Source organism: Myiozetetes cayanensis, unplaced genomic scaffold, assembly GCF_022539395.1.
Source record: "Myiozetetes cayanensis isolate MyiCay16 unplaced genomic scaffold, myiCay2020 scf9, whole genome shotgun sequence".
NCBI classification, from domain to species: Eukaryota; Metazoa; Chordata; class Aves; order Passeriformes; family Tyrannidae; genus Myiozetetes; species Myiozetetes cayanensis.
Window position 1 is genome coordinate 11,750,007 of NW_026088185.1, and position 21,704 is coordinate 11,771,710.

General features: G+C 41.2%; 1 protein-coding gene across 4 annotated transcripts in view; it reads left to right on the forward strand.

The window, feature by feature from the left end:
* The window catches only part of PLEKHM3 (pleckstrin homology domain containing M3), an 88,502-nt gene that overhangs the window by 51,749 nt on the left and 15,049 nt on the right, over positions 1-21,704 (forward strand). For 3 of the 4 annotated variants that reach the window (XM_050340625.1, XM_050340626.1, XM_050340627.1), the window contains 2 exons: positions 1,074-1,137; positions 17,794-17,951. In XM_050340625.1, coding sequence (XP_050196582.1) covers positions 1,074-1,137; positions 17,794-17,951 — 222 coding nt within the window. The remainder of the gene's footprint in view (positions 1-1,073; positions 1,138-17,793; positions 17,952-21,704) is intronic. The other variant, XM_050340628.1, reaches the window with a different exon arrangement.

Below are 21,704 nucleotides of genomic sequence, written 5' to 3' on the forward strand. Positions count from 1 at the left end.
TTTCATTTCTGTATTGCCTTACAACTTACCTGATTGATATGTAGGAACAGCTACAATTTCTACCCTAAGAGACACATGTAGTGTGAAATAGTTTCACCTCTTGAGATACTTGGTTGCTTTATTTGCAAGAGTGATGTGACTCTCCCCTCCCCAACATACCTTAGTGAGGTCTATTTGCTCTGGGTGGATGGAAAAATAAAAGCTGGTCAGGTCGTTGTTTCTGTGTGTGTGCATACAAAGATAGATGTTTTAATTAGATGTACTTCTTCTCTCCCTGATGTCTTTATGGCAGATACATAGGTTTTCATAAACTTCTTTAGCTGATATCCACTTGCCTTTACAATGTCCTTTTTTTAATCTGTGGTGTTACTTTAACCCAGTTTTTCATTTTACTACCAGTCACTCATTAGGGCATCTCTTCCCTGTTCAGGTTTCTGTAATTTAGCTTTACTGAACAGGTCTGTCAGTGCATAAGCAATGGTCTTGCCTGAAACCTTGGCTTATTTTAAGGTAAATAATGCTGTCTTAAATAAGTCATTACAAAGATTATACCAATACATCTATTTCTGTATGCAAAAGGTAATTGATATCAATCATCTTCACGTTGCAAGAACAGTATCTGCATAACCTTTTTCCCAATATAGTTATTTCAGTTACAAAGCTAACTGTTACAGCTTTGTAGCAGACGAGGAATCTTGTACTAAAACACATAAGAAATAGTTTTAATTAACTCATTTAAAGTATTGAAAGTATTATTTGTTTTTATTGCTGGGTTAATTGTTTAAAGAAACACCATCTGTGCTGAGGAAGAGCTTTCAGTGGCTCTGAAGGTCACTGTACACAACCTGAGAATTGGAGAATGGCACTGGTACAGCATTCATTCTTATTGTGGAACTGTTGTGCCCATGTGGAATGCTGTAATGGTAGCTGGTGCTTAAAGGGTGACATAATTCCAGTTTCTAACAAGCTCTCTGTCCAGCATCATTGTTCTGCAGCTATTTGGTGGGGAGAGGAAACTTTTTAAGTCTCCCAGTCGAAAAGGTGTGACACACATCCATTTTTCTGTTTTCCAGGATCTTTCCCAGAGAGTATCTACTCCAGCAAATCCATCTTTACTCTCTTGCAGACCTTCAACAGGTAAGTGTCTTCAATTAATTCTACCTGTTACACATCAAGCCTGTTCTCACCTTCAGTGCTAATTGTACATTCCTCTTCTATCTAATCAGAGCATAAATAGCTGTACTTCCAAGTCACCTCTGTGTTTATAATTTAGTGTAAAAATGGGTTAACAGGGGCATTGGTTAGGGATGAAAGAGAGAAAGTCTAGAGCATCAGTGTTCAAATGGGGATGGGAAGAGACTCTAAAAGAAAACTGTATTCTGAAAGAGAGCTTTGCTCTGAGAAATTTTCATCTGATCAATGAATTCTCATCTGAGTCTCAGCCTGCAGGAGACAAGTAGTATTTCTTTCTTTGCTTGAAAGAGTATTTATTCAGGAATTTATGAATTAGTACAGTCTCAAGTGCAGCATGATTATTTACAAAGTGTGCTGGGCATTGCCACAAGAGGGGGGGGGAACCAACTTCCCCCTCAAGAACCTCAAAAACCTCAGCAAGCTTGCTACACAAAGTTGAGCCGTGCAGCATTACCATGACAGATGTGACCATGGAAGAGGTAATGTGCCAGCAGAATGTGTCTTTGCATTGATACTGATTGAACTAAGCAAGGACCTCGCAGTACCTCTGAATGGCAGAATTTTATTATGTAACAGATTAAACAAGACGAATTTGGAAAAAAGAGCTGAGAGCAGAGGATAGGGAATCTTAAGGTGAATGTGCTGCCGTGCTCAGATGCACAGTGGAGGAAGCAATGAGGTGAGATGTGCTAGCTGATCTGGGGACATCTGTGTTCACACCCTACTGCTATTGCCAGTGACATGTAGAACACAGTATTTTAAGCTTCTTTCACCTTCTTTCCCCCTCTCTAGTGGTGCCTTTTCTGCAGGATAAGGGTAGCATAGTTCTGGACGTTGAGCTGACACATTAATTCAAAGTAGTTCACATGCCCCTCGGAGGTGGAGGCTACAGAACAACAGGAAACATGGCTTTTGTTGGCTGGTGAAGTCACAGAGTAGAAATGATGCCATATATAAAATAAAAAGGCGGTCGCCTGAGGTCTAAAACTGTTTCCACATCTTTTCAGCGTGTTCTGCTATCTCATCTTTAATAATCAAGCCATGAAAAAAAAGCTACTTAACTCCAGAGCTGCAGTCTCCCTGGTGGGCCTGTCTATTAGACCCCAGTGCTTTGTAAGCTGCTTAATCAGTTCCTAACATTGGTAGTAGATATTTCAGAAGCAATCAGCAGCTTATCAAGCACCCTGGGGGAGGGAGGTAGGGTTGAAGTCACAACTCATGCATTGATTTAGCAGTTCCCTTTGACATGTTTCTTTGTGTTTGTGTTTGCAAGACACCTTCTCTTCCCCTGAGGGCCCCAGTCCCAAACTTATCATATTTAGAGGCAATATAATTTGATTACCGTTTCTGCTGGAGTGGGTTAAATTACATTTACCTTTTAATCTAGCTATATCTTGTTGTCAGCATGGAGAGGGTTTTCCACATTTCAGAGGCTCCAAATTTGAAATCAAATTGTCTGTTTATGTCAAAGTGGAACCAGAGTGGAAAAGAGAGGAGGGCCCCATTGAGCAAATGAATCCAACAGCCAGATAAATACTAGTACACTAAACAGCCCCCTTCCTCCTCCCTGCTTTCTCCTTACTGCTTCTTTCTCCTGATTGCTCATCATTTTCCACTGACCTGCAGTTTGGGTATTTTTAATCCTAAAAGTTTCCCCTCTTTTGTTTTGATGAAAACTCAGCAGAGTTTTGATTCCTCTGCTGCCTATTTCCTCATATCCATGGACTGCTTTTGCACTGTATCCTGCTGTCATGTAGATTGTGTGTGTTTGGGGAATTAACTAAAAGGTTTATTAAAGATTAATGGAAAGATAAGGCATGGTGAGTGAATTAGAAAAGCAGAGGGGGTAATCTGCAGATATAAGCAACTCTTACCCTGGTTAGTCCTAGCTCAATTCTAATTTGTTTCCTAGCCAAGTTCCTTTTAAAGATTCTAGAAAACATGGGTTGTTTCCTACCAAGCAGCTGAGTTTCAAAAATGTGATGTGAGTATCTGTTCTTAGGGGAAAAAAGGTTGAAATGCCTGTTTGCCAGTAGATGAAGTATCTTATAATACTATTCTGAAATAAAATCCAATTTAAATCTCTTTCCAAGCTTAACAGAGCCTAGATATTGTGAATGCAGCAGAGTATTATCTTGAGCTATCTGCTGGTCTGGGAATGGTTGTCACTTGGATCCCTTTGGGTAGGGTTCTGGTAGAGAAGACTTCAACTGTGAGGTTAAAAGGAGAGTAAATTTAAAATTGAAACAAAATGGCCTTAATTTTGGAAAGGTACCAAATCCTGGTGAGGTAGTGGTTGCCAGTACTTAGGTCATTAACAAATGCTTGTAATGCAGATGTGAGTAGGCCTGACCTTTAACCAGAGGCAGCAAGTGATGATCTTTATGTGCACACAAATGCATGCATGTACCCCAGAAGGTTTCACTGCAGACCAGGGCCCTAGAGACTACAACAAAGTTCACAAGTCTATCTGTGGGCATTCCTGTGGGTTACGTGTTCTTAGAATCCTGGTGATGTTGGAGGTGTTAGCAGAGGAGATAACTAATTAGGTGCATTCAGATTTAACAGGCAGAAACGCCAAGTGTGACAACTTGCCTCTTCTGCCTCGCTGGCTACTCTTGCTTTTCTTTCCAACACTCACTGGTGTCATCTGCCCAGAGAGTCATCTGCTCTGCGTCCCCCAGAACGCCACTGCTCTGTTAAGCAGCTTGTTAGGAAGTAAGTATTCACTCCTGAATTTGCTGGTTTTAGCAGACATAGTACAGTGGAAAAATGGATTACTCTTGTATTTCTTAGGAAAAGTAATTCTTGCTACTTCTACCAGGTAACATGTTAATGGGAGCTTTTGAAGTAAAAGACTTGAAGTGGCTGCTGTGACAATTTCAAAATTGAAATGTTTCATCCACACAGAGTTGATTAATGTCTTGCCTGATTTTTATGTAAATAGCAAGATGCACAAGTGTACAAAAATTATTGCAGTGATGACCAGGAAGTTCCACCTGAACATGAGGAATAACTTCTTTACTGTGCAGTGACCGTGCACTGTAACAGATTGCTCAGAGAGGTTGTGGAGTCTCCCTCATTGGAGATATTCCAGAACTGTCTGGACTTAATCCTGTGCAGTGTGCTCATGGACGATCCTGCGTGAGCAGGGCGGTTGGACCAGATGACCCACTGTGGTCTCTTCCAGCCTCACCCATTCTGTGATTCTGTGATGGTCTTTAATGCAGAAACATTCTTAATCATGGCAATTATTTCATCCTGATTATACCAACCCCAAAAGATACAGTAAAATAAAAAGGATCCACGTAAGAGCAAAAATGAGTGGATGTTAAGGATGGAAACTGTTAGCGAGATAGGAGATTTAAAAAGATTTGAACACTTGTTTACATAGGAACACTCAGTGAAAAATAATGAAGTGACAAAATATGGGAATTTAAAAGGCTGAGTTGAATTGCATTGAATCACTGTGTAAATACTGTTATTCAAAATATAAGTAGCTTTCATTTGGTTTATCTCCATTTACTTTGGAAGCAAAGTGAGGTAAATTGTATTAAGATAATTTTCATTCTGAATGTGAATCCCATACAGGGACTTAATGTGGTATAATTTATCCATTTTAACATTGTAGATAAACTAATCCATTAAAATTTAGTTAAAACATTTATTTACTTCAGATCAACTTTCCTGACTGTCTTCCTGCAGATGAGCCTACAAATAATGTGAAGGAACAGCGCAGAGAAAGGATAAACAGGAGAGCCCTGTTCTCACAATAATGTGGCACAGGTCCTACAGTGAATATGAGATGCACATAAAAAACCTTAATGGAAATGCTTCTTTTCAGAACACAGCGAGCATGAGGAACTCAGTGCCACAGTAATGTCACTGAGGGCAGAAGTTTATAATCTTTGAGAGGATTAAGAATCCATAATAAGAATGTCCACAGTTACACTACATAAGATCAAGAGATTATAAGATTTCAGAATAGACATATTATAGTGAGGGTATTAGGAAGATCTCTCCCCTATTGACAGATGGATCAATGATTTCATCTTGCTCTGACGTATGTAGCACTGACTATGGATAGCACTGATTACAGCATCTCATAGCATTTTGGGCTAGTGGGCTGTCGGTCTAACAGAAGCATTCCTCATAGGAGAATCTCAGTGTTTCTGTTCTTGCACATACAAGGCTCTCTAACAAAAATGTGGAGAATAAAAATGAACTTCAATGAAACAAAAGTTCTGCCTAATTTGAGCCTAGTATATTGTGAGATCAGGATTAGAATGCCTTACAAGAACAAAGAAATGCTGTTTCTAGTATTTCTGTATATGCAAAGCTTTAGGTTGATTTAGACAAGTTGGTTATCTGTTCCAATAATAGCAAAAAATGCAAGAAGATGTGGGCTTTTTTTGCTTTTCACTTGCTGTTTTTTTGCAGAAGTAAAACTTCTTTTCTGGTAACTCAGTCCTTATATAAGTACTGAGAAATGCTCAATTTAGATTTATAATATACATCCTCATGAATACTGAGCCCATCAGTGGTGGTTGCCTTGCCCAGCAGTTCCTTTTTATTCGTTCATGGAAAGGATGGGATGTAGCATCTAACCCACATGCTTGTGCTGGTGAAAGCCAGTAGAGTGCATGTGGCTGTATTGATTGAAGAAAATGGGGTTTGGCTAACATACTTTTAACATACTTTCTAGTTTTAGAAGTGTTACTGGGTTAGGTACATGACACACACCCCCCTGCTCTTAGTGGATATAGCTGTGCCTATAAAAGCATTAGTGCAAATTCAGTTATATCAGTGGGAAAGTCTGTTGCTGTCATTTGTTTCATTTGGTGATCCAATATAAGCTGTACCAGCTCAAACTTGTATTTACCGAAGAGGTTTACCCGTGTAGCTGCACCAGCAGATCCTTTTAATTTTAGGCAAGCCCTTTTTTGCTTGAGGGGCAGGAGGTGACAAATGAGAAGAAGAATTAGGTTCTTGGCAGGCCTGACTGTGCTGAGATGACTGAAGATTTGTTTGTCGCAGTTCACTGTGGGAATTCACTGTGCTCAACGAGGGCAGCAAAATGCCAGGCACATCTGTGCCATGGCTCCCGCAGTTCAGAGTTCAGCACCGTTGTGAGAACATTGATTTACATCCCCAGCCTCCCAAGTAAGTGTTGACACAGCACGTGTGACAGAGATGCAAGTCCTGTGGTGTGTTACTGCCAGCATAATAATACCAGATAATTCTCTACATGAACTATGTAAAGATGCATCTTGGGCCATGACATAATGCTAAAAGGCATTCATATGTCCCAGCTTTATCACCTATGCCTGATTATTGGTGGTAGCTGTATTAGCAGAAGAATATGAAAATAGTTCTAGGATAGGAAAACCACACAATATACATCTTCATAGATATTAAAAAGATCTGATAGCAAAGCAGCAGTTAAATAGCTTGTCTACTTTCCTGTGGCTATGTCTCCTTTATCACAGGATGGGTGAGGTTGGAAGGGACCACAGAGGGTCATCTGGTCCAACCTCCCTGTCAAACAGGGTCATCCCAGAGCACATTGCACTTCAATTATTTCTGTCACTTCCTGGAGTTTGCTAACGCTGAGCTACCTTTCAACAGAACAGGAAGCCTCAGGTTCGCTGATATTCCACGTGTGTGTAATTGCCTAAGTGCTGATGGCTCTGGTTACAATTAGTGTCATGGTAATGGTCTTACTGGTGTTTCCTTTTTACCTCAGCTCTGCTGGGGAAGGGAGTTGCTGTCATTCAGAACTGGCTCATGGTCAGGCAGAGAGCGTGCAGAGCTGGCCAGGCTCGAGGTTGAAGAGCTGGCCACGGGTATTTTGGCAAGTGGCAGCCAGGAAGAGAAGTTCATCTGAGTTAGGTGTGTTAAAGTATTGCAGGCAAAGTCTAGAGATTTAACAAGATTGTTAGTAGGTATTTTTAATAGCAGAAGTGGTTTTTGCACTTCTTGATACCAGAATTTTCAAATTAAATATATGTGGTACCTTTCCATGTGCATATGTAGCCTGGGCCACTTGGGGTAAGTGTGGTTTTTTAGAATGAAACTCTATTTAAAACAACCCAGTAGTGGTGCCAGTGATTCGTAGGAGCTTTTGAGCCAAGATTTCCAGAGTTCTTTTAATTTTTTTCAGCCCCTAGAAGAGGCAGTAGCAATATAAGTTACCACTTCTCTAATGCTTTGTGCTAAATGGGTTTCTTTTGTTATTTTTGCTGTGCAGAGTGAAAGGTCCAGTACTGGAGATGAGGGTTAGCAGTGTGAAAGATTGGGTTCTAAACTTGTTGCTGTACTTCACATAAAATGATGATTCAGGAGAGGCAGCTGCATATATCTTAAGGAATAACATCCCAAGAAACAAAATACTGTCTCAGGGCTACCTGCTTGGATAAGAGAAGAAAGTTTTTTTTAGAATTTTTTAAAATATACTTAGTACTCACAGAAGTTTATTTCAGAGTAACCATAGCCATTTTCTTGGTACGTTACTTTCTTGTTCTAAAATCCTTCAGAGGAGTCCTCAAAGTGCTCTGATCCAGTCTTATGCAAAGCAGGAAAGTTTCTAATTTTGTGATATCTCTCATGAAATAACATCTTGCTCAGTGGGCATGTAGAGTCAGTTAATATCTCTGCATGCAATTGCCTGCCTAATCTTAAAAAAAAAAGAGCACATATATACTCTCTGCCTGAATGCATATTTGCTTGTGTGTATATTTAGAGTCACGTATGTTCTTAGGCTAAGTAAAGTGCTTTCTGTTCTCTACCAGCCGAATTCCTGGTACTCTTTCGACCTTGTTTGATTAAAACAGCCTTTAACCTTTGCTTGAATACCTTTTTCTTGAAACAACCTATAATTCATCCCTGCAACAAGATTAGGAGAACTTGGGGTGTGACAAAATTGACATGTAGCTGCCTGGAAACCTTGGGGGAAGGAGAAGGAGGAAAGATGATTGAAACACAGTGAGTGTGAGTCGTCTTGCAGAGCTGGGCTGTGGAGCTGGCACAGGTGATTTCCAGGTGTGTTGTTTATACTGAGACAGTTCCATCTCTTTCTCACTTGTGGCAGCTTGCATCCAGAGACCTGCTGAAATTTCTGGCATTTCTTCATTTCAGTGAAAAGAGTGGGGGAGGGCTTGGAGGGACCTTGTCATCCTCTCTGTCTCCTGCTATAAATTCACTTGAACTGTCACCACTTTGTTTTTCCTCTCCCCCAACCAATGTAAAACTCCATGTTCACCTTGCCCCCTGTCTATGTGTGCTTGTCAAAGATTAGCAGCGTTTGCTCTTGACCTTATTTTTCCTCCTCTTCCCCTTGCCTGTTGTACTTAGTGGCTAATTTGTGGAATATCTGTTTGATACTAAATTGAAGTGCAGCTTATTGAAGGGTTTGGTTTGGAAGGACCGTGAACAACAAATGGCTCTGCCATCCGTGCAGACTGCCTGGTGCAAACAAGTCAAAGGGAGCTTCTGATTTCTGTTTATTCAAACTCTCACTCATTTCTGCTTTAGTTTGATTTATTTGAGGGTTGGTTTTGTGGGTGTTTTTTCGTTCTTTGCAGTGTTTATCTGCAGCGTTTCCTTTCGGGTTGTTCTCTGCCCTGTGTGGGTGATGAGTTAGCACAGCACAATGTGAGGCTGCGTGGTGTTGCTTTGTCTGTGCCAAGGGCAGCGATGGCCAAGTGGTGTCAGAGCCAGCACCCTGTGCTGGTGTCAGCAGAGGGTGAGCAGAGTCCTTGGCCTCGCCTGCTCCTGCCCACCCCACTGTCACCTGCAGCACAGGCTGAACAGGCTTTGGGACAGCAAGGGACCTGCAAAGGGTGGAAAGGGAAGAGGAGAGAGAGGGTGGGGTGGTATCACCCTTTTTGTTGGGAGCTGGGATTGTGGCCCATAGCATTCCTATCACAACAAAAGGTGGAGCTCTTATGAAGTTAACTGCTTTGTTCTTTTTAACTTGTTTTACAGCAATGTGCAGTGACTGATTCTAGTGTACGTGCACAGAAGTAATAAGAGAACATTCTTCCATTAAGTCACTTGCAATTTAAACAAATAAGACAATCTGAAAGGGATGACTGGGAGTCAAAATGGAGCAAGGAAAGCTGACCAGACCAGTATATTGCACAAAAGATGGGGCAGACCTGAGATCTGATATCTGCCTCCCTGGGACTTTTACCTCATGATCATCCTTCCTCCTTCCATTTCCCTTTCCTCTGAACTAAAGATTAATTGTGCATTGAAATCATAACAAGAATTCATGGTGTTAAGAATCTGGCCAACGGAAGAGAAAAAATCCTCAAGGAAATTAGCAGTCCATAAGCATTGTCTGTTCCCTATATATAAATGACTAGGAACTTCCCAGCCAGGGAATGTTTTCCCTTTATTTTCTCTGCAACTTGCATTATCCTTAGCTAAGCATATTGTAACATGCTCGCCTCCAAGACTTTTTCATCACAGAAATCCTGACCCCACTGAAATCTGTCATCGGGCAGAGAGTCCATTTACTCTTTGCACTTTAATGCCCAAGTTCCACGTTTAATGAATGTAAAAAACACCTGCTTGTTCTCCAGTGAACAAATAGGTAAAGGCAACTATTGTGTCTTTCCTGTACCCCAGCCTGCTTTTGCTCCTTCTGGCTTGTGACACAGATCACGTGTGACAGAGAGGAGAATTTGTCAGAAAATGGTTTCTGAAACAGGTGGTGCAATGTAAGGAAGGATAGGAAGTTGAGTGTAAAATAACAATAGCTGACTACAGCAAAAAAGATCTGAGAAAGACATTTGGAACAACTTTCCAGTTGTTCCAAACACTGGACTGTTGTAGGATCTCTGTGGTGAGAAGTTTTTAAGTCAGACAGTCATTTCTCAGTTGCTTATGCTGCAGGGTGAGGAACAAAGTGGAGGTTTCTAAAGGTGTTTTTTCTAGCCCTATTTTCTTAGATCGTCGGTAGTTCCTTCAAAAGCATATTTCTCATCTGTCCTGGAGGTGAAGAAAGATTATGGAGCATTTAGTCCTCCTCCACAAAGCTTCCACCAGTGGAATTTGGAGGGTAGTGAGCATCCAAGTGGTGAGTCCAAGACAGTCTGTTCAGGATATTTTGTTTGCCCTTTCATTCAATCCAGGAAGCATATTTTCTGTGGTGCTCTGAAGTCTAGGCAAACCTGGAGCTTACTTCTGAACTTTTAGCAAAAGGCCTGATTCAGGCTAGCTGTTTCTGGACAGGAAGAAAGAAAACAACTGAGAGGAGGCAGAAGCCTTGTCTCTAGAGGATGGCAGAAAGCTGTGCGTGATTGTTGACTGCTCCTTCAGATAGCTTCCTTCTGCCAGACGTGCTTGTGACATTATTCCTGATAATTAAAGTACTTTCTATCTCTTCAATGTACATAATTGGGGATGGTGAATAAGTTTCATGTCTACCACCCCTTCTGTTTTCTCAGTGCCTCTTGGCCTTTCCATGTCTCTTCTGCATTGCGTCAGTGCCTCCTGGCAAATTCTGTCTGTGTCTGTCTCTCAGATAGAGCCGAGTGTGCGTCTGGCCTTGAGAAATAATCATAAATTTTGTTCTGTCAGGAGGAGAGGCTGGGCCAATCTAGTTGAGATTTGAACCTGTAGTTCAAGGTGTTTTAGGGATTTCATATCACTTAACCCATCCCCTCTGGGCGTCACTTGTGTCTGACATGTAAATCAAACTGGAGGAATAAGAGGAACAGGTTGCTTAGTGCTCCAAAAGAAGGTTATGAGGCAAACCTGTGTCTTTAAAGAGAGTGCCTTCTAATAAATGTTATCTGCAGAGAAATACACCAGCCCCTGCATAAGTAGTTAATGTTACTGCTTCAGTGTTGGCTCATAAAACAACTTTATCGCCTCTATGACGATAATGATTAACAAGCTGATTTACAAGGGTGGGGTCACAAAGCCATTTGGCAAATTTAGCTTGTCTCACAGTGGCAGTGATACAAAACCTGAGTTTTGCAGTATTTTCACCACTTTACCTGGAATACTTAACGCTGGTGGCCAGGCTCTTAAGCAGAGCAGTAGGAGCAGGTGCTCCTTTTTGAGGGTAACAACTGGACTTTCCTCCGGTGCTGCTGATACATGAGGAAAGTACAGGTCCCAGTCTAAGAATTCAGAAGCATCAGGGGCATTTCTACTTCCTGTCTCAGTGTTTATTCCCTGGTCACGTAGCCACAGTGAAATGACTGTTCCTAGACACACTGTTACATGATGCCTATGGTTGTGGACTGGCCCTTGTGCTATAAATGACAGAACATCTACCCACAGGTGTGTGTAGATTTATCTTCCTTCTCTTAGATTCTGTATAGCTTCTGTTAAAATATCCTTCATCTATTGATTCTTGGATCTTAATATAAAGGGTTTTTTTAAACTGTGTCAGATTTTACATTCATTAGATGGTATAAATTACTCAAACTAGCAAATTTAATCCAAAACTTATTTTAATCCAGGAAACCTTTATGTGATTTTAACATACTGTGACACTGTTCAGAATTTAGACTTGTTAACCTTGGCAGTTTCTCACATGGAGCAGAACAGTGTATCCAAAAGCTCAGCACGCCATATTCCCTTTACTGTCTATTTCGACAGTCCTGATGTAAGTAATCAAAGGTATTTATGATCTTCATGCTATGTAAACATTTACTGCACTTTTAGAAGTTGGTAAAAATGCACAAACAGCATAGGAGATTTGATGATTCTCACTCAAATTCACAGCATAGACTCCTGCAGGGATGGAGATCTTACTCGTTACCTTGTGCTTCTTAGCTAGCATTACTGGCAGGAGCCCTGCCCTCAAAACAAACACTCACTGCCCTGAGAAATGTCTGAAAACTGTACTGTTTTTTCTCTCCTGCCCAGAAAGTTCATCACATCTGATAGATTTCAGTATTGATTCATGTGGCCATGATGCAGAGGCTGGGTATTTCTGTGGACCTGATCTAACAGGTGGGCAGAAGGCTATGGAGGTGTTAGTTGAAGTAATAGTGGGTTACAGCTAACTAATTTGTCCTTCTTTTTCTGCACATCTCTCTTCTAGTTCCTCCTAAAGATATGATATTATCTCTTTGGAAATGACACAGTGTGAGTTTGGAGAGGACTTCTATGCTTACCTTGTCTAACCGATATTTGATTGCTTTTCAGTTAGACATGGTCAGAGGCTTCTATTAATGTCTTTCTAATTTGAAAACTGTCAGGGACTGGAACAAACTCTAACTAATTCTGTAATAAGGTTTTTTCATGCCTGGTTTTTGATCCTGCTCTGTTTTCCAAACAGAAAGCTATTACAAGCCTTTAGTTTAGGTTACCGTTTTTCTGGGTTAAAACTCTCAACAGACTTGAGAAGTTCTGCCACTGTTCCCTTGGCCACTTTTCTAGTCTGGGTTTTAATATGAAAACATATGTTGCAACACCATGTTCACTACACTGGTCTCCCATGGGTCTAGTTTGTGCAACCCTCCTTCATGCAGGTAAGTAGGTTCTCATACAAGGAGTCCTTGTTGACTGTAAAGAAAAGACGAAGTGACTTCTCTGCTGCGTGTAATGGGCTCGGGGTTTGTGCTGCACAGTGGCAAGGCAAGGACTGGGAAGCGGAGGCCTTCAAAGGTGGACTTTATCAGCATTGTGCTTGGCCTGGAGAGCTGGGATGAGGGATGAAGTCAGGACAGAACTGTACCTCAATATGTGTTGGAGATGAGGGGTCTGCCTCTCCTCCAGTGCTGGGCAGTGTCATGGGCTCAGAAATGTGTTGTGAAGGTAGGACACAGGGATACTAGTGGGAGTCCCCTGGGCAACACCTGCTGGTCTGTGAGTAATGGCTCTGTTGTGTGCGTAGTGGGCCACTGAGGAGGATTTCTCTGGCCTGGAGGGTGCTCTGATCTGTGGCCTTTCCAGTTCTTATTGTCTGGGGACAGCTGGCTGCCTGCTTGTTTCTGAAAACATCACCTTCACAGAGCAAGGGAACTATGAGTAACTTTGAACAGAAGATCACAAAACCTCTGGGGACCAGCAGCCCTCCTGACAAGTAGTTAAACTTCAACTGATCCCACGTTGCCCTCATAATCATATTAATGTGATGTATCCAAAGGGTTTTCAACCTGTACCCTAGCCCCTGCTGCTTCCTTTTAGCTTCTCTGTCTTCCTGCTGGATCAGGAAGATCATAACCCCATGCATGTGTGTCCTGTGTTCCCACTTCACAAGCCTCTTGCAGCCTTTGCTAACAGTGGCTTGTCCACTGGTGTTCAGCAGTCCCTGTATTTCCCCCCCATCTCGCTCATTCAGAGCATAATTGTTTCTTTGGAATTATACCACTCCCCAATACAACAGTAGCACAAAGATGTACAGAGAAGAAAGTTTGATTTACCTTTATTCATAACTTTGATTTGTATGAAAAGCCTCTGTTCTAGAAATCATGTAAAATAATTGTCCCAACACCCCTTTGGCGCGTGTTCAGATACTTTACTTCAGATACCCCTTTAGTTTCTCCCACTGCTGCAGACTGGTCTGCCTTCCCCTCTTGCTCTTCAGTACAACCTCATCTTCCCCAAGCCAGGTGCAGAAGGCTGGCCAGTGGGGCAGGTGGCTGCTGCTGGATATCCTGGTTTCTCCTCTCCCTTCCCTGGCAGCCCAGGGCATGGATGCTCTCTGCAGTGTGGGCAGGGAGCCTGCATGGGAGGCTCCTCCAAAACACGGTTTGTCCCATTTAAGGTGGGGGATATGTGGCAGTTACTGTAAAAACCAGTGTTTGTTTTGTTGGTTTAAATTGTAAGTGCTCTGAGGGCAGGGCCTGGCTTTTATGTATGTACATGTGGGTGTGTATTTTTATACAGTTCTTAATGTGAGACATGCAGGAGCTGCAGTGTGCAAAGCCATGGCTTTCTGTCCTGTGCTAGCTTAGAGAAGTGTTTTTCCAGGTACAGAGATGGACAATGATTCTGACCCGAGCACTGGGGCTATTCAGAGACATAGCTTGCTTTAGACCTCTGGACACAACTGTTTTCCTTTTGTTGTCACCAAGTAGTGCACCCCAATATATTCCAGGTGCAGCAGTGATAAACTAACTGTAGGAACATAGCTCTATGTCCAAAATTATATTGGTATGTGTTCCTTGACTGGTTCAGGAAGAGAAAGCTGCATTGTACCCTCCATCAATGAATGACCAGGATGCCACATTAATCACCTCTCATCCTTAATTTTTGACAACAAAACAATTGCTTGCACTACAAAGACTTTGGATTAGAAAACAGACCTTGCTCTTCATGTGTGCTGTAGTATAGAAGAGAATCTGAACTCAGCAAAATTTTAATTTGTTTTAAGCTTCATGCTTTTTTTTTTGAGAGAGACAGGAATATATTTTTAAGCCTTTGTTAGGTGCATGCTGAGGCTTTATTATATTACAGGGATAAGTCAGTGGTGAAATTTTGGGTTTCTTTTCCTCTGGCATATTCTTAACTTAGTTTTGTCCTAAATTACCACATTTCTTCTGAAATGTGATGTACTCTTCTGCAGCTCACAGTGTGTGATTTCACAGTTTCTCTATTTTGTAAACTTGTTTTGTAAGCTTATTTTGTAAACTGAAATGCCCTTAGGAAAGGTTCAGGTCAAAGCTTAGGAGTGACTCCAGCAGTGAGAACAGACGTGTGCTGGATTAGACTGCATGGGGACTGTGGAATCTCGGTTGCTGTGCAAGGCTTTAGTAACAGGTACAGCTGTAAAGAATGACATAAATATTACTGACTCTGTCAAGATGGCCTCTTGAGGTCTTTTTTTTTCTTCTGATAATTTCCATGATATCTGGACAATGCATTACATTTGATAAACACACTTCTATTCTTTTAATCACTTGTGCTTTCCTTGAAACTCAAAATCAGATTCTAGCATCAGCTGGGAGAACATCCTGGGGTTCTTCCATTGTGATTCTGGGGTGTCTGAACTGACTGACCCTGGGCCCCTGGCTGTCACAGAAGTTTTGACAGCTTTGATTAAATGTCCTATACTCCTTTTCCCAAGCCGTAGAACAGCAAGTAGTTATCTTCCTTTCTGCTTGCCCAGGGTCAATGGAGATGAGGATTTTATCCTTATTAGCTGCAAACAGGAATGAGAGAAGGCTGCAAGGAAAAGTCATATCCTGTGCACAGCCTTGAGGTCTCTGATGAAACAAAATAGCACAAAATTTACAGATGCTAAAAACAGTGATAACATTGGTTTGATGCTGCATTTTGTCTTCCTTCTGTAATACAGTAAAATGGCCTGTAATTCACATTGCAAAATTGGCATGCATGGCTCTTTGAAGGTATCATCTTCATTGTATGTCTGCAGTGGCCAGAGTTACAAGCCCACCCACTAGAATGCTATGACAAGTCATACAAATAAATAACCAGGGGCAAATTACACCAGCTCCTCAAGGGCAGCTGCCCACTCAATCTATCTTGCTTAGGCTGTAAACTCTTCAGCATAGGAAACCTTTTGTGCCTCACACACTCTTAAATTCACCCACAATGCTTAGGAAGGAATAGATCATGTTCATTTTGTTTATTACATTATACAAAATGTTATTTCAGTTTAGTGATTTAACTTTTAAATCCTTGCTGACAGTGAAATTAGTACAGACTTAGAAAGTTTGTCTGCAGCTGTGTCTTCAGTCTGGCATTTTAAGCTGAGCACTTGTGGCCTGAGGTGGCTGTCTGTAGCATGAAAATTCTTTGGAAAATATGTATGTATTGTGGTTTATTTATTATCTTTGTATGAGTATTTCATCTGTTAGTGCTAAATGGATTTTTGGAGGGTGACTGTAGCCGTGGCACTAGCTGTGTGGCTTCACTGTTTCTTTCTTCCTGTTTATTGAATACTGGCAGCTTTCGTGTCTTTCCCCTGCTCCCAGCTTGTTTGGCTTTCAGACCCTCTGTAATTCAGGAGTCTGCAAGCAAAAAATTTCTTCCTTCAAAATGAAAAACAAAACCCAGTGTAGGGGAGCTAAATTAGCTTCTGACCATCTGTTAGAAGGTTAGTAATACCACTGCCTTGAACTATGGCTTCACTTTGGTATTTCATGCAGCAGCTTCTCCACATTGTTTATACTGTGGTTGAAGGAGATCTTCCTATACCAGGATGCAATAGGAACGTCATTTTTCCTCTGACATGAGCAGATGTCCTATCTGCAGTACTAGCAATAACATTGCTGCTTCCTGTTGTTGCAGGTGTTGTTAGCAGGCTGGAGCTGAAGGCAACGAGAGGGCACATTTCAGCCAGTACCATTCAGTGCCATCATCACCAGTGCTACCTGTGCCCCTCCTTTTCCAGGTGTACTCTTTAGCAGTGACAATCTTATGTCACGGGCAGAGAGTTTCCCTGGAACACAAATATATTTCCTTGCTATCTTACATTTGCTTCCAGACTCTGTTGTTCTTCTCTGCCTTGACCTCTGTGTTTTCTCTAGATATGTTTATACTAAATCCAAATTACAAGTAGCGTGTTACCATATTTAGGGAAGGGGTGCCTGAACTGAATCTGGCACACATTTAAGTGTAAATCTCCCCACTCTTAGGTTTCAAGGCACAGCCTTGTGCAAGTCTTCAGTCGGCAATTATTGCATTCTTTTTCCTTTTTACAGGAGTTTGCTATCAAATCCAGTGACACATTTCTATCACTAATCTGGCAAGCTGCCATTCAGACCACAGGAAGCCCAGGAGAGAAGAATATACACTTAGGGCCTTATTCCATCTTCATTATTCCCTATAGCTGCAGAATTCCTTAAAGTCTCTAGAAGTTTGATCTGAATGGAAAGTATTTTGCCTGAATAGCACCCCTTATTGAGGCATTGTCACCAAGTCACAAATTTAGATGAGTGTTGTGGCTAGCAGTTTAGTCTATATGGCTTAGCTGGTTTTTTCACACCAACACGGGGAGTGCTAATCACTTGTAATGGTCTAGCCAGGATTGTCTGGCAGTGAGGGACTTCTCGATTTAAGAGCTGGACACTGAAGGGAAAAGAACCCCACTTCCTCTTCAAGACCTTTACTGAGAATTTATTCCTTTTAGCAAGGAGCAGAATATTATATTTGAATGGTTTTCAGTGGGAAACACAGTCCTACTAAAGGAGGAAAGCCAGGGTTCTGTTCACAAAATATGTGCAAAAAACTTGTGCTTTGGAGGAAAAGAAACAAAGACAAAACTGCCGTCTCTGCATAAAAAGTAAAAATGCAAATTGTAAATGTAAGGCAGTATTCTCATAGCTGTCAGTTAGAGATAATGGAGAAGCCTTAAACTCTTTTCCTATTTACTTCTTTGTGCCTGTTATTGAACTTAAAACGACTGCTAATATTTTATGTTATTGCCATGTAGAGACTTGCAAAGAGATTGTAAATTAGTTTTCATGTTCAGATCATTGCTGGTTCATTAGCTACTATTATCACTTGTGATTTCATGGAGCTGTAATTGTTGGCAAGTAACTTTCCTATTGTTTTTTCGAGCATCACTTAGCTGCATTTCTATAATAATAAATGTTGTCTCAGTCCTTCAGGGCATTGTAGTAATTTTTGGGGGGTGTATTCAATACTGTCTTCTCATTCCAGGTTATTGAAGGAAAGCTGGCTCCTTTCTTGGGGAAGGTGATCAAGTTTGCCACCTCTCATGTGTACAGCTGCAGCCTTTGTAGCCAAAAGGGTTTCATCTGTGAGATTTGCAACAATGGAGAAATCCTTTACCCCTTTGAGGACATTTCTACAAGCAGGTACTGCAGTGATGTCAGTCATACCCTTTATTTGCCTTACAGATCATACCCTTGCGGATTCTCAGCCTCCTGACCTCACACTTAGATAACCAGGGACTGGATTCCACTGGTGCACATTTCTAGGCAGGTACAAATCACTGGTCCAGGGAGGTCACCTTGAGCAGACCTGGAAATAGAGGAGAAGAGCTGCTTCCCAAAGCCCTGTAGGTCTCAGAACAGCTCTTCAAAAAGGGAAAAGTCCAAAGCTCTTCTGAGTTTGCAAAGTGTCCTGAAAAGCTAAATGGCTGCTCTGGAGTGATCACAGACATCTTTCTGGTCTCTGGTATCACTGGGCCCATAATGTACTGGGATTGTCCATTATAAAACAATAATCATCTATTCTGAAGTGTTTCCCCTGTGAAATGTTATGGCTAATGCTCTGCCCTCTCTGTGTGCTTACTCCTCTGTGCCTGTGTATGCGAGATTTTTTTTTTTTTAATGACATTGCTATTCTCAGGTGGCTACAAAGTAAGTATAACTGTATGCCAGTCCTAAACTGTACAAAAGAACCTTTATTTCACATTATGTAGAGTGCTGGATGCCAGGTCAGGGACAGGAGTCACATGAAAAACCTAGAAGCAAGATGCAGGAAACCAAAGTAGACTTGGAAACAGCAATGTTACTACCTTTTTTCAGTAGTGTATTGGATTTTGAATAAAAGAGATGGGGTTTTTCACCCTTAACAGAAAGGCAGTGTATCTGACAGCACAGCATTCCTCCACGGATAAGTACTTTTTGGCTATTTCAAATACAGTCATTTTCTCCAAAGAGTTCATTTGAAGGAAAAAAAAAAAAAAAAAGGGAAATTTTTTTTCCAGTTGGAAATTGGAAAGAATCAGGACCAATCTGTTAAAAGGGTTTATTAGGAATCTGATTCCTCTGTGTGTGCAAAGATGTCAAAATACAAGTAACCAAGATCTACTCTTCAGGGATTTTTCAGTCTGATCTGAGTTTCAAAGACTGTTTGCTCATTTTATTTCCAGTGTCTTATTCTAAAGAATGCATTGACAAAGCAGTGGACATAAGCTAGACAAGGTGTGCAGCCGAGCTCTATAAACAGTTTTAAGAAAGAATGTATTTAGGGTACATGGCAAGATAGGCTGAGTTAAAAAGAAAGAGACTAAGATGGCATAAAACATAAGATGTCTGTTGAGACTATATAAAAGGCGATTGAAGATATTCCCAAAAGATTGATGAGAATGTGTTAAGAACATTTGGGAAGACAGGTTTACTTTAAAATTTGATTTGTCTGGGGGATTTTTGTTCCCAAAAACATTGTTGGGTCCCGCCCTTCAGCTGAGATCAGACATACCTTGCAATTACAGAGTTTAAAACCTTCTGGAATCAAATAATATTTGTCAGCAGCTCAAGCCAGCAGAAGCTGCTCTAGCTCCTGTTTTTATGTGAATTAGAAGCCAGAAAGGACTTTTGTTCATGTTTCAGAAATGTGAAGTTGTGGTTCATGTCTTGCCAAAGGCGGTGGTCTTTGTTAATGATTTTAATTAAACACAATCAGCATGACAGGTTTTCCAATATTTCTCTTTCTGATTTTGTCAGAGATCATCCTGCTTTACTCCTTTTGTACTCCTTATCACCAGATAAGTTTTTTTCCCCAGCATTTTCCATTTGCCTTCCTAGTTAGTTTTCTTATCTCATTACTACTCGTGTGTGCACGTGCACCTGTGTGAAACTAAGCAGATTACTTCTGTTCTGTATTTTTGCTCTGGAGACAAGTTATGCCAACAGAGGAGCTTGTATGTTTTACTGTGCAGCTCCATCAGCTGCAAAGCAGTGAGGGAGAATGCCAGGTAGAGGGGTTTTGTGTTTATTTCTGCCTCTTGAGGATGAGAGAGGTTTCTGAGGTAGGTGTGCTGACCTAAGACAGGTGTAGGGTGAGGAGGCTAATTAGAAGTAGGTAATGTACAGAGTAACCTTCGGCAGATGAATGGCAAGCTGCAGAAGGTTCATGTGAAGACTTGCAATTACACCTGAAAATTCTGGTGACATGTTCAGCTTTCCTTGTCAATTAAGTGTCGAACAGAGCTCTGAGTAAACAGCTCAGATTTGTGAATTAGTTGTACTACTCTGAGTCCCGAGTGAGAATTGACTACAACTCCCTTCCTCCATCCTGGTTTTCTGGAATTGCTGTCTACAGCACAGTATTCACATTTTGTGCTCAATCCTAGACTGCCAAGTACCCCGGCTGAAGCTGCTGAGTTAAGGAGGGAAGAGCAGTTGAGCTCTGAAGGCAGCGTTTCCTTGCTTTTAAATGATGCTCATTCACTTTTGAGCAGGCTGTTAACTCTACCAGCAAACTGGGCTGTAGGTTTAGAAATATTCAAAAGTGAGTGTGTGACAGCTTTTGCAGGCTTCAGCTCTTTGCTGAATGTTTGAAAAGTGAAGCCTGCTTGTGTGGAGAGTGTGTGTGTATGTATGTCTGCGTTGAGCTGGCATTTGTTTTTCTGGCTACCTCCCTGACCTTTCCTGCCCTTTGGAGAGGAGAGTGACAGCCGTCAGAGTGGTCAGTACAATTCCAAGGTGGTTCTTTCTCAGCTGCCTGTTAACTTTTCATCTTCATGGTCTCTTCGGTCAGCTTTGAGATGAAGAGATTGTTTCTCTCCAAAATATTCTCAGGAGTTTCTGTGTCAGTCTTCAGTAGGAATTTATGAAGGATGGGTCTTCTTTAGATAGATGCAGCTGAGAGAAAAAGAGGCCCCTCTTGAGGGCTGGAGTTTCTCTTTGGTCTGGTTATTTGCTTGACTCATTTTTGTCAGTCCTTGTGCAAACAGAGTGAATACCTGGGTTATGCACTCCTCAGGGTTTGAATACACATATATTACATACCCTTCTCTCACTAATCAGTGTGACACATTCCTTTGTTGGCAAACGGTTCCAAAACAAACACAATCAGTTCACTTAATTAGCGGGTCTGTGGGCTGTGCTTGGCAGGCTCTTTACATCCTGCTCAACAATACAGCGCAACAGTTTGCTGCCTTGAATGTAAGGGTGGGCTCACAAAGTCATAAGCTTTCTAATGATATTTCCTTTCTGTGGCTTTTCTTGGGAGGTGGCCATTCTGCAGAGATCATAATGAAAGCTGTGACTCAGTAGTTAAACAGTTTCCTAAAAACTGTACCATGTTTTTGATGTCTCTTCTAGTCAGGTTGAATCTTTGGTTCCCCATTTCCCTTTTTTCCGTCTTAATTTATGTAAATCTTAATCAGGGTTCTTTCTAAATTTCACAATTTCACCATCTTTTGGAAAGCCTTTAAAACATGAGATCTGTATTTAAAGCCTCCTGAGTTAATTGCACATTTCACGGAGCAAATTGCCAGCTAATGTAAACTCCCACGGCTCTGATTTTGCTGCAGCCCTGGCAACTTAAATGAACTGAGCATCTACCTCCTATTTATTTCTTGCACTAAATTTGCCCCGGCCTTAAATTTAGCGAATAAACATATAAAATTATCCTATTATATCACTTATTTTATGTTTACAAGTGTTGTGAAATGACTTTAAATATCCTTGGCTATAAATGGGCTTGTTAGAACTATCCTTGCCAGTTAGTTAGCAACCAGGCACTTCCCCTCAAGTTGTTCTCATATTACTTATTCTTCATTAATGTGGTGAAAAGTTTTTGTTTCTTCATCCTAAAATTAAAACAAACAAACGAAACAACAGAAGTAAAAAGACAGTATCTGTGTAGTGGCACTG